Genomic DNA, 12,367 nt, shown 5'->3' on the forward strand with positions numbered 1-12,367 from the left:
TTGTCGAGAGAGGTTACTTTTTCCTTGATTGATAAATTTCATTTTGTTCCGTATTGATAGTCACCAAATGTCATAAAAGAAAGAAAAGTTCCACCTGATCAATACTTATTTATTATAACATGTATAACCTCTTATAAAGTCATCTTCAGCTTTATAAGAATCTTATATTATTTGCATCTTTGTATTATGCCTAACTATTTAAGAACTTTATAACAGATTCTGAATGACAACATTATGGTGGTTATGCTTATGCTTTGCTAAGAATTTCTAATTTTACAGCTTAGCTAAAAATTATATCAACAAATTAAAATGCTCTTAATACATAATAAAATATGACCCAATATATACATATGTCCAATTATTGACAAGAATAATTGAATGAATTCGTAGTAGTGAGAAAAGACCGCTTCTGGCCCAGGGGCTAATGGGCAAGATGGCCGCCGCATGCAATCCACCTCTAGGGCTGCTGCGCAAGATGGCCGCCACGCGCAATCCACCTCTAGCCACCCGCTACGTCCTCGGACACCTTCAGACAATAGAATGTCGTCATCTTATGGAGTATTGTCAAAAGAGGCTACTAAAAGGGATACCTGACTTGAGAGAGCATGGGTTAGCGAACTGGGGGTCTTTAGCTGAGTCTAGGCATGATGTATTCTAACTTGTTGTCTATCTAACCTCCCTTGGCCAACTATTGTAGGACACTTCATTCCAAGGTGGTGGGGTTGATCACAGTAAAGCTCCTCCAGGGGCACCCTTGCCTTAGGTAGGAGCCGAGCAACCTGTGATGTTGTGTCTGCATTAGCGAACTCGGGGTCTTTAGCTGAGTCTAGACATATTGTGTGCTAAGCTGTCGTCTGTTGATCAATATACAAACCCCATTTACAATATTAACGAAATAACTGAAAAAACTAATATTTTATTTAACAAGATTATCCCTATTATAAAAAATTACTACCTCAGATTAGTCAACAAACAACATCATACACAAGCCATAACGCAGATAGCGGACACGCCTGGCTCCGCCCATACACATGTGGAAGCTTCCCCCACTCACCCCTCCATTCCCCTTACAACAACCGAAACCAACACCAGAAGTACGAGGTACAATACGTGCCAGACAGCCAAGCTGCACACATCTCAACCACTCAACAGCAGTGAGTAAACATCATAGTACGCATACACTATACACTAATAAGCAATGAGAACATTAATTCAAATAAGAATCTCTAATTCATTCATTTCGACTTACAGATACTTACCAACATCATAAGAAAGGAAAGAGCCACCAATAGCAACGGATTTAGCACTCAAAGTGAACTGCACTTAACAATCTCGAGAACATCAGCAGTGTCAAATACGCAAACTTATTTTCAAATCAACAAAATTTGAACATTAGAAAGATAAAAGTGGTTGAATTATGTACAATGTACATTGGCAAAATGCTCACACAAACTCAAGCTTATAACTCTCACTTTTAACGATCTGTAAAAATAACACAAGAACATACTGTCACTTGTTGCTTTAGACTGTCAACAGACATTTACATCCAAGCACATCTTATTATGTTTGTTAATGTTTTAATGTGTAATTTATTTTAATAGACAATTTTCATATCAACTAATGTAATACAAACTATAAAAACAGCGCAAGAACATACTGTTACCTGTTGCTTTAGACTGTCAACAGTGCATCCAAGCACATTTTACCATGTCTGCTAATGCTTCATTGTGCTTATGTAATTTATTATTTTAATGGACAATCAACACATAATTTCATATTAGCTAATGTAATTACTGTTAATACGAACGCAATATTAACCACCTTATAAGTGACAATTAAGCTTATCTCACACATGACTAAGCATTTATATGTTAATGGAACTCCTTTTAACGGACAAGGCAAACGCCTATTGTATCACAAAACTAGTCCAACATACTCATTATGCATAAAGAGTATCATTCAGTTATTCTTGTCAATAATTGGACATATGTATATATTGTGTCATACTTTATTATGTATTAAGAGCATTTTAATTTGTTTATATAATTTTTAGCTAAGCTGTAAAATTAGAAATTCTTAGCAAAGCATAAGCATAACCACCATAATGTTGTCATTCAGAATCTGTTATAAAGTTCTTAAATAGTTAGACATAATACAAAGATGCAAATAATATACGATTCTAATAAAGCTGACTTTGTAAGAGGTCGAAACCGGTCCTATTATACATGTTATAATAAATAAGTATTGATCAGGTGGAACTTTTCTTTCTTTTATGACATTTAGAGGTCACTTTACCGTACATCGGAGTTTTGAACAATTTTTTTTTTTTCATTTTTTCTTCACATGGCCCATCAACAAAACAGTTGCCAGGAAAAGATAAAGAGTCTCTACGGTTATGCCTTGCCACTTATGTAACTTCGACTTTTCCTTTACGACCACATTTTCTGTAACAAGTAAGTAGTAGGCCTACTTGTTCATTTCTGACGCTATCAAGGTCATAATATTACGATCAACAACTTCTTTGAAAATCGACACTTCATGTCTTGAATTATTGTCATTATCATTCAAATGAAGATTATCACTAACACCTGAATTTGATGGATCAAAATGAGCAGAAAGCGTAGCAAGAAACCTGCCTACAGAACTCGACTTTCTTCCTTCGGTTTGAGTAGCTGACAGGTTACCCTTCTTTGCGACAGCATAGTGCTGCACTTCTTCTTAATTTCTGTGTTGTCGTCTTTCGAGGAATAACCAATTTCCCTCTTATCGGACGAAGTACGATCACTATCATGAGTATCAATTTCATCGTCGGACTCCTCGTTAGTCAAAATATTAGTTATATCCTCCGAAGCAAGCTCGCATCCGTGATTCAATCCCGCCATTACCACGTGTATTTGTTTACTATCAGAGGGTTTTTGTTTTTCGGAAACCAGAGATGAGGGAAAATATAAATAATGTGTGTTGTCAAGGAATATTCATGCAATGCACTCGCAGGAAACAATAATAGAAAACAGTTCCCGGGTGCTGTAATTTGTAGCACAATCGAGTAAGAAGTTAAGTTACGAACTACGGATGCTGCGACAGAACTTCGTCACAGAACGTATGAGGTGTTGTGATAAAACACGGAATAAAGTTCACTGAACATGTCAAATATCCCCCAACTTTGTTCTAAAAATCTGCCAGTACGATGTCAGGAAATAATTTCAAACATTCAACATCAAACGTGAATAGACGGCGGTACTGTTCAGGAGCAAACTTCGAGAATGTAAATAGATGGCAGTACTCCCGTGGGCCATACGCAACACTGACGTAAATGGACAGCAGTACTGCTCAATGGGTTAAGAAGATTTGAAATGAGGAAAGCAGTGACTACGAAGTGGTAGAGTTGAATTGAATATACTGTATATATGGAAATGTAATAAATGCGAAGGTGTATGCGTTGTTTATTATGAAGAAAGATGAAGGTATTGTGAAATTAAGTGGCACATGAGAGTAGGATCATATTGAATAATCATGGTATGGTAAGGTTTATGTCCAAAAGAGAGTATGCAAGTATGATCACAGTGTATTCCCATCTTAGATCAAAACTCATAGTAATTAATGTACCATAGTCAGCTGATAGCCTCCATACTTGAAGTAGATATTGATATAAGGGATTGTAATAGGATTATTCGACACCCAGAGTTTCTCCATCCCAAATCAAGTTGAGGTCATGAAGTAATTCAGTAAAATCGCACAGCAGAATACATATAGAGGTCAGTTTATAATGTTACCAAGGAAGAAAGCACAATATATATTGGCACATATTTGAATTCTAATGCTAATTTGTGCTTAATGTAAGATAGGTGTGACATATTGAAGTCTGCTAATGTGACATATGAATTTAACACATGAATGATAGGTGTAGATATATTTCATTTGACAATGATAACTTGATAACAGCAAATAGTGGCTGTATACAAGAAACTTATTGAGCATTCCGAAACCCAAGAAGTCATCGGAGGTCATAATGAGATTCCAGATAATATAATTTCAGATAATAAAAATTCAGATATAAATTTCAGATCTAAATAATGGAGATCAGATTAGGTTCAGATTGGTCAATCTAAGTAGATAATACTTCAGGTAAGACGTTGTACTGATGATATTAAAGGACATAATACTAGTTAAATATGATGCTAGACTCCAATTTTCAGTTAGAGGAGCAGACCAAGATTGAATTAAAAAGTAGGTTTAGAATGTTTAGAATTGTCAGGTTTAGACTATAAATCACCAGTTTAACTCGTATGAACGCATATCGGAGAAGAAATGAACCTATTTCAATTATGAATATGAAGCAAGTAGAAGGTAAGGTACATAGGCTAGTTGTACAAATGAAGGGTCAGCGTTTCAGCGGTTGTTTATTTCATCAAAGAAAATTATTTGTACAGATCCCGATTTTTTTCTCTTCCTATCCTTCTTTCGAATCATTATGTTTAATAAATAAGTAGAAGTAATGATTAACTTGGTGCATTATTTATAAGGATTATGATAGAATAAGATAACTAGAAATAAAGTTTCGCATATACGAGTTGGATATCATTGCCAATGTGTGTTGGATGGAGTCATTTCTTTTCAGATCCCACGTTAAATTGAACCAAACTAGTGTATGATATTCCCTGAGAAGCTGGCTGGGAATCCTTTACGTCGGTCTGGATGCAGACGGGGTAAAGTATTGATTGGGTGGACCATAACCTAACATTGTTTCTTAGCTTTAACTGTATCAATACGGATCTAAGTGGTATGTTCCGCGCTGTCAGTGGAGAGATGGCGTGGAATGACATTGGTAGAAGAATAAGTTTGAGTGGTGTCTTTAAAAGTAGGAAAGACCACAATATGAAGATAAAGTTGGAATTCAAGAGGACAAATTGGGGCAAATATTTGTTTATAGGAAGGCGGTTAGGGATTGGAATAACTTACCAAGGGAGATGTTCAATAAATTTCCAATTTCTTTGCATTTGTTTAGGAAAACAACAGATAGGGAATCTGCCACCTGACCAAGTGCCCTAAATGCAGATCAGTAGTGATTGATTGATTAACACAGTATGGCACGAAAACACTATGCCAGAAGACTGGAAGATGAGTATAATTTTACCTCTTTTCAAGAAGGGGAGTAGACAGAAATGCATCACCTACCGTGGAATTACTCTGCTTTCTCATGGTCTAAAACTTTTGGAATAAATCAGAGAGTAGATTAAGAGAAATTGTAGAACCTTTATTGGAAGAGGAACAGTATGGTTTTGGGCCTGGAAGAACAACTATAGACCTTATCTTTGCTGTCAGGATGTTAATGGAAAGGCAAACCACTTTTTCTACTATTCCTAGACATCAAAAAGGCTTATGATAGCGCACCAAGGGAGCATATCCAGAAATACGTAAAAGAGCTGGGAGTTCGTGACAGTGTTATTGCAAAAGTGAAGATGCTGTATGATAAAATCAGAAGTTGTGTGCAAGTGAGTTGCGGGCTGTCCAAATGGTTTGAAACGAAGAGAGGAGTACAGCAAGGCAGTGCTTTGTCACCCTTCTTATTTATCACTGTGATGGATGCCATAATACAGGCTCTAAAAAAAAGGAGCAGCAGGACTTGCAAGCTTTCATCTTTGCAGATGACACAGTGATCTGGGGTGAAACTGAAAATGATGTGGAGAAAAAGCTGCAGAAATGGAGTCAAGAGTTTAAGAGGTATGATTTAAATATCAACAAGGCTAAGATGGTGGTGATGAAGTTACAGAGGGGAGATGACAAACCACAAATCAGAATAAATGTCACCAATCTGGAGACAGTGTTCCAAATGTTTAAGTACTTGGGTTGTATAGTATCAAACAACAACATTGCACGATATGAGGTGGACAGTCGAATTAGCAAGGTAACTCAATTTTTACCACTAATTAAGACAACTGCTGTGGAATAAACAAGTACCTTTAAAAACAATATGACATATAAATCATATTATTCCAGGCGAGTTGGCTGTGCGGTTAGAGGCGCGCGGCTGTGAGCTAGCATCCGGAAGATAGTGGGTTCAAATCCCACTGTCAGCAGCCCTGAAGATGGTTTTCTGTGGTTTCCCATTTTCACACCAGGCAAATGATGGGGCTGTACCTTAAGGCCACGGCTGCTTCTTTCCAACTCCTAGGCCTTTGCTATCCCATCGTCGCCATAAGACCTATCTGTGTCGGTGCGACGTAAAGCCATATCCCATCGTCGCCATAAGACCTATCTGTGTCGGTGCGACGTAAAGCCACTAGCAAAAAAAGAAAATCATATTGTACACCCATCCTCACGTATAGCTTGGAAACTACCACATTAACGAGACAAGACAGCTCAATACTCCACGCTGCAGAAATGAAGTTCTTACACACCATGATACAGAACACCAGGAAGGACAAATTCAGGAATGAAAATGTCTGAGAGGAGGTGCGAATAGAAGACTCCCTACTACAGAGGATTCAGAAAGCAAGACTGAAGTGGTTTGGCCATGTAAGAAGGATGAGTGCAAGCAAGGCTCCAAGAAGAGAATATGAAAGAGAAGTAAAAGGAAAATGACCAGTGGGCAGACCTGGAGGAAAATGGACATATCTAGTGAAGAATGATGTCCAGGAGAGAGGACAAGATTGGGAGAAGATTATGAGAGAACAGTGGTTCATGGACAGACAAAAATTGGGGGGGCTCTTACACCACATCCGGGCAATTGGAGATGGTCAATGGTGGTGGTGGTGGTGGTGGTGGTGATGATGATGATGATGTGGCCGATAGGGCTAAAGCACAATACATTTCTCTTTGTTTTGAATCAAAGGAGGCTTTGGAAACTAAATTCAAAGAATATATCTCAATATCTGATGATAGTATGGATTTAAACATTTTCTTTGATGACATTTTAGCAGAAAGCAAACAGTATAGTGAACTTTGACAAGTAATAAAGCTTTGTCTTATACTGTCTCATGGAAATGCTGCAGTGGAGAGTAGCTTTTCAATAAATAAATGAATGTTGATAGAAAACATGTATGAGGAGTCAATTATTGCATGGAGGTGTCAGATCTGTACCAATTGATCATAGGATGTTGTTTTCGGTGAGATGTGCTCATAGGAAATACCAGGATTACTTGGAGACGACACACCTGAAGGTCAAAGAAGAGGACAGAAAAAAAAGCTGAGAAACAAAGAATAATAAATAAGAAAGTTTGAAGACGAAGAAAAAAAAAATTAAAAGAATGCAGTCACAAGAATGTGAAACCAGGATTGAAGATAAAATATGCCTACCAGAAACAAGAAAAAATTGTGTAAAATTTTTTTGTTGTGCTGCATCTTTTTTACATTATTACCAACATTTTGTGTTCATTAGTAATTTTAATAGTAATACTTTCATTATTCATGTAGAAATAAAATGTATTAACATTTATTATTATGTGGCAGATCATTATTAAATTGTATGTACTTTACTGTTCAAAATGTTGTATTTCCTATTTGAGTAATAAATATTGTGTACAGGTGTGTGTTGGACAGCTGACGGAGGGGGGAGGAGGCTGTTAAAAATTGTGCAAATGCCAAATTTTTGTCAGAGAAGTACAATATTTTGGTCAGGGAAATTAGTTTGACTTTCTGGCTGGGAACCCTGTGTGATCCCATTAGTAGTCTCACCCTTGTGTTTTCGCCACTACCTTCTGGTCAGAAAGTTGAGAACAATCTACTTTTTTACTGCTAGAAAGAGATTATTCGCCTCTTGTGCTCAGACAGATCTATTTTGATTGACAAACTTGAATTGTCTAGTTTGTAGGTGGTGTATATATGCTTCAAGAAAGACTTTGCTAAAAGAAAATATATCTGGTGACTTGTCAGATGTAGTTTTCACCATTTTACCAAACCTCGTACTTGTGCTCATCCCTGCACATGTAACACTGGGGGTTATTTATTCCAAATCGTGTGTTTGGCATGACGGTGAGAATGTCTGTAATGTACATACCTTTGAGCATTCTTGCTAAGTTTCAAAACATTTTTGGACTGGGCGAGTTGGACGTGCGGTTAGGAACGCGCAGGTGTGAGCTTGCATCCGGGAGATAGTGGGTTCGAACCCCACTGTCGGCAGCCCTGAAGATGGTTTTCCGTGGTTTCCCATTTTCACACTGCAAATGCTGGGGCTGTACCTTAATTAAGGCCACGGCCGTTTCCTTCCCTTTCCTAGGCCTTTCCCGTCTCATCATCGCCATAAGACCTATCTGTGTCGGTGCGACGTAAAGCAACTAGCAAAAAAAAAAAAAAAAAAAAAAAAAAATTTTGGTGTGACAGGATGGATTTGAAATGCTTTTACAACAAGCATGCGACATAAACTATGGTAACAATTTTTGCACGACTATCATCACCACTACTGTCCAAGGAATAAAAGATAGGCAGTCTCCATGCATGTATCTTCTTGTTCGTCTTATCCCGCTCAGGTGAGTCGACATTTTTGGAGAGCTGTTTCCATTTTCCTTGGTCCCACTTATTGTCTTTTGTAAGTCCTTTCTCCGTTCAAGTCCCTTCGCATACACAATCTGCCAATCTTGTTTTCAGCCGACATCTCCCTCTGCTCCCTTCCACACTTACCTGGAGAACGCCTTAGCATTTTCTGTTGCCACCCTTAAACAACTCTTACGGCTGGTTGCCCTTCCTGGCGCCAACCCCCCTCATCTATCTGGGCTACCATGCAGGTATAAACTTCATAAATCTCCTTTAGTTTTTGATCATATTGGTGTTTTCATCTCAGTCTTGTGGGAAAAGTCTAAAGAAACAAGAATTGCCAAAACATATAATTGGTATGAACATTTATTGAAATTTGCATAGAGCAGGGAAAGACTGTATCAGTATTCATTTTTAAGCTAAAGCTCTCGAGAAACTAAAAATTGAATGTGTTTTATTGTAATTTTTAATGTCAAATGTTTATAATAATTTTCTTCCCCCAGGGGTGCAGGGTCCTCCAACAACTGTTGTTACGGTCCAGCAACCGGCTCCTCCTTACCCAGGAATAGGAAGCTTGCCCGTGACTCAGGCACATGGAACGCCTATTCCTCAACCAGGAATTCCGGGATATCCTCCACCTGGTTATCCAGACTATGGTTTAATGCAAGGTATGTTTCTCTCCTAAAATTTGGGTTACTTATTTATGTCTTTCAGAGTTTGAACTTTCCTGGGCATGTCAAGGAAATGTGGGGATACTGTGCCCTATAATGACTTAGTTCCCGTCAGGCCAATGCAAGATCAAACTAAGTGCATCATAGTGAACAATACATCCACAACAAGTGAATCATAATGGCACATAGCTTACCTTGCATGAGTATGCCTCGCCATCAGCTCCGGCATACGAGAATTCTTCAGGGGTAACAGGTAAGGAAAAAGGGTTATATAAAGTGAAAAAAATGAAGAGGAATAATAAGAAAGTGCAAGGTGTAAACTACCACTAACCACAATAACTAAAAATGAGCTGCTATTCGATTTAACATTTGTTTGAACAGGTTTATAGTCTATATGATTCGATAATTAGCAAGTATCATAGGCATTTATAATTGACATGATAGTCATAGACAAATTTATTTGTTAGGTTTCTTGTCAAGTTCGGGTTCCTTATGACGTGTATATGGTTTGGAGGAGATATCTTCGTCACTTAACGACGAGCACTACAACGACCACCACAACAATTACGTTAATTAAATGAAATTTAACATAAATCTGCTCAAATGCAAGTCATGTCTACCAATAACCTACTTCTTTTCTACGTGAATCTATGCCTCAGTGCTCCTAATTATCCTATAAATTCTAGACAAACATCTTATATACACTCATTGTCTGGGAATCGATCCTGAGACCTTCCCAAGTACAATAACTATAGAACAACAGATAAATAAAAGGAACATATGTTTACGTTATGCCGATACATCTACCAAGTTGCAAACCTCTATGAATGACATCGACTAATTCTAAGACCGCACTATATAAAAAAGGTCACTGCTCTACAGTATTCTTGACAGACAACACACAGTTTCAACTTTCAGACATCCGTGTCCTGATGTCTGAAAGCACATACATTAGCCTCTTAAACCTCGGTTTTTTGTACCAAGAGAGCAGTCATTTCCCTTCGGCTATAAATATCCCACAGCTGCCAGCGTATAAACAAAGTTATGTGGAGGGGTGATTCTCTCTGCTCCTCGGCCCTTAAATCTGACATACGTATTGCCCTCATTAAAATATAATTACTATAGGCCATTTTATTCTTTACATTACAAATTCAATACTCTCTCGCAAATAATATAAATACAACAGGCTCATATATCACTTAGCATGGGTGCGATCAGCAGCACATTCCTAGCCTGGCCGTCTTACTGGTGCTCACATACACAAACACTTACTTCACTGCTATATCTGATTCTCAATAGAGCCTCCACTGAATCCTCGGGGCATAATAATATTATTACACAATTCTAATAGGCCTCTTATTAGATGACTTGCTCAGCTTGATATGTCGACCCGAGTATGTTTAAGAATTATAGAAGATCCTAGGCTTTCTGCGTTCTACAACAAATGTTACGCCCGACACTATGTCTGCACCTGGTTACTACCTAAACCACCTGTCTTAGTTCTACTGTTATAAGACCGTATTGGTCCAATAGATGAAATACACGAGCTCAAATTCTTACCATGAATCTAATATCGGCAATAATGACACCAATAAACAAAGAAAAACTAACAACATGCACTACAAATAATCTGAGTTCGAGTCCTGGGGCATAGATTCTAATTACACGAAGACTAATACCTTAATTTATTTACATGTTGGCTAAAGGCCAATCTATCTACACTTTCCTATCCCGCGTTGAAGTGTTGCATGCTTATGTAATGGAAATTTCTGACCTGTGTCTGAAGATACAACTGAACAGTCCTCCTTTAGGCATCCTGGATTTACAGCATCATGACGACGTTAGAAGCTAGTGACCGAATACGTGGTTCGAAGGCGGGTGACATCCTGGCCGGCTTGATGTGATCTTCTCTGCCGCTTGTTCAGGTGGCTGGAGGGTCACCCCTTCGATGTCGCCGATGGTCCAGAGTCGACTCTCGGTGCCGTGAAGACTGCTAGACAGCTTCAGTCCCCGTTACTGCTCCCCCGCACCAGATGAGCAGTGTCCAGTCCACTCGTAATGTAGGAGAAATCTTCCCCAGAATAAGGTGAACTTTCAGTGCGTTGCTTGTAGATAAATGCGGTCTTCTCTTCGCTGAGCACCAGCGTGACAGACCCTTACATGACAGCGATCCACCCGGTGAATGACTACGGCATGCTTGGCAGTCGTATTTATTATCAGGCTCGCGTTCTCGCTACCAAGCTCTCCATGGGTGGGCTTCATTTGGCGCCCGCGTATGGAAAATTCTTCCCGCGATATGCATGTCAAGTACTTCTAGTGTCATTTTGATCACGACTATAGCCGTGCCACATATCAAAACTTTCAGAAAAATACCCTGATTGCAGTTCTTGTATCCAATCCTCTGCATTCCTCTCATAGCGGAAAATATTTAATAAATTTCTTTTCCCTCCAAGGTAAAAATTCCCACGAGATCTCCTGGAGCTGTGTGCGTCCAACGCTGCCGGTGAAGAGGTTTGCTTGGGGTAATAAATTTTTTGAGTATCTAGAAACTTCAGCACGCTTCTGTTGCCAAGTTCCCACAAAAAGCGTGCAATCTCAGATACTGTGACACAATAAATGTGATAGATCAAAAAGTCTCTCTCTTCAACAGCTTTGTACTTTTTCTTTATGACAAGCATGCGCCCCCAAAAAGAATTCTCGTAAAACACCAGTCAACACCATGGTTCAATAAGCGTATTAAGGAATTGATAAGTAAACGGGACAGAGCTAGGAAGAAATTTATTAAAACAAAACTTCCAGATGATTACGAGCAATTCAGGGTCTTGCGTAATGAGACAAAACAAGTCATTAGAAACACTAAAGTGAAGTATGCGTACAACATCTTTCGTAACTGTAAGAGCACCTCAGCTTCTTGGCGTGCTGCAAAATCACTTGGTATTGGAGTCAGTCACTCTCAAGATAGCCAGATGCCTGTTACTCCATCTGAATTAAGTGAATATTATATGGCATCAGTCTCTAACTTCAACTCTCCGAAAGTATCAGGAACTACCAGACATTATAGATCTGTCACTCCAAGTAACAGAGATAAATTCTATTTCATGTACGTACACCCTTCACAGGTAGAAAAAGCAGTCAGATCAATTCGAACTAAAGCTAAAGGTCCAGATAATATCTCAAGATCCATGATTTCTAATTGCATCGACATATTTCTTCCTGCCCTGCCCTTG

The 12,367-nt window shown here is 38.6% G+C and overlaps 1 protein-coding gene across 2 annotated transcripts in view; it reads left to right on the top strand.

Annotated features, from left to right (window-relative positions):
- LOC136871991 (protein shisa-5) overlaps positions 1–12,367 on the top strand; it is a 167,224-nt gene that overhangs the window by 142,366 nt on the left and 12,491 nt on the right. For both annotated transcript variants that reach the window (XM_067145779.2, XM_067145780.2), the window contains exon 4: positions 8,973–9,137. In XM_067145779.2, the coding sequence (XP_067001880.1) occupies positions 8,973–9,137 (165 nt within the window). The remainder of the gene's footprint in view (positions 1–8,972; positions 9,138–12,367) is intronic.

Source organism: Anabrus simplex, chromosome 4 (genome assembly GCF_040414725.1).
Source record: "Anabrus simplex isolate iqAnaSimp1 chromosome 4, ASM4041472v1, whole genome shotgun sequence".
In the NCBI taxonomy this organism is placed as follows: domain Eukaryota; kingdom Metazoa; phylum Arthropoda; class Insecta; order Orthoptera; family Tettigoniidae; genus Anabrus; species Anabrus simplex.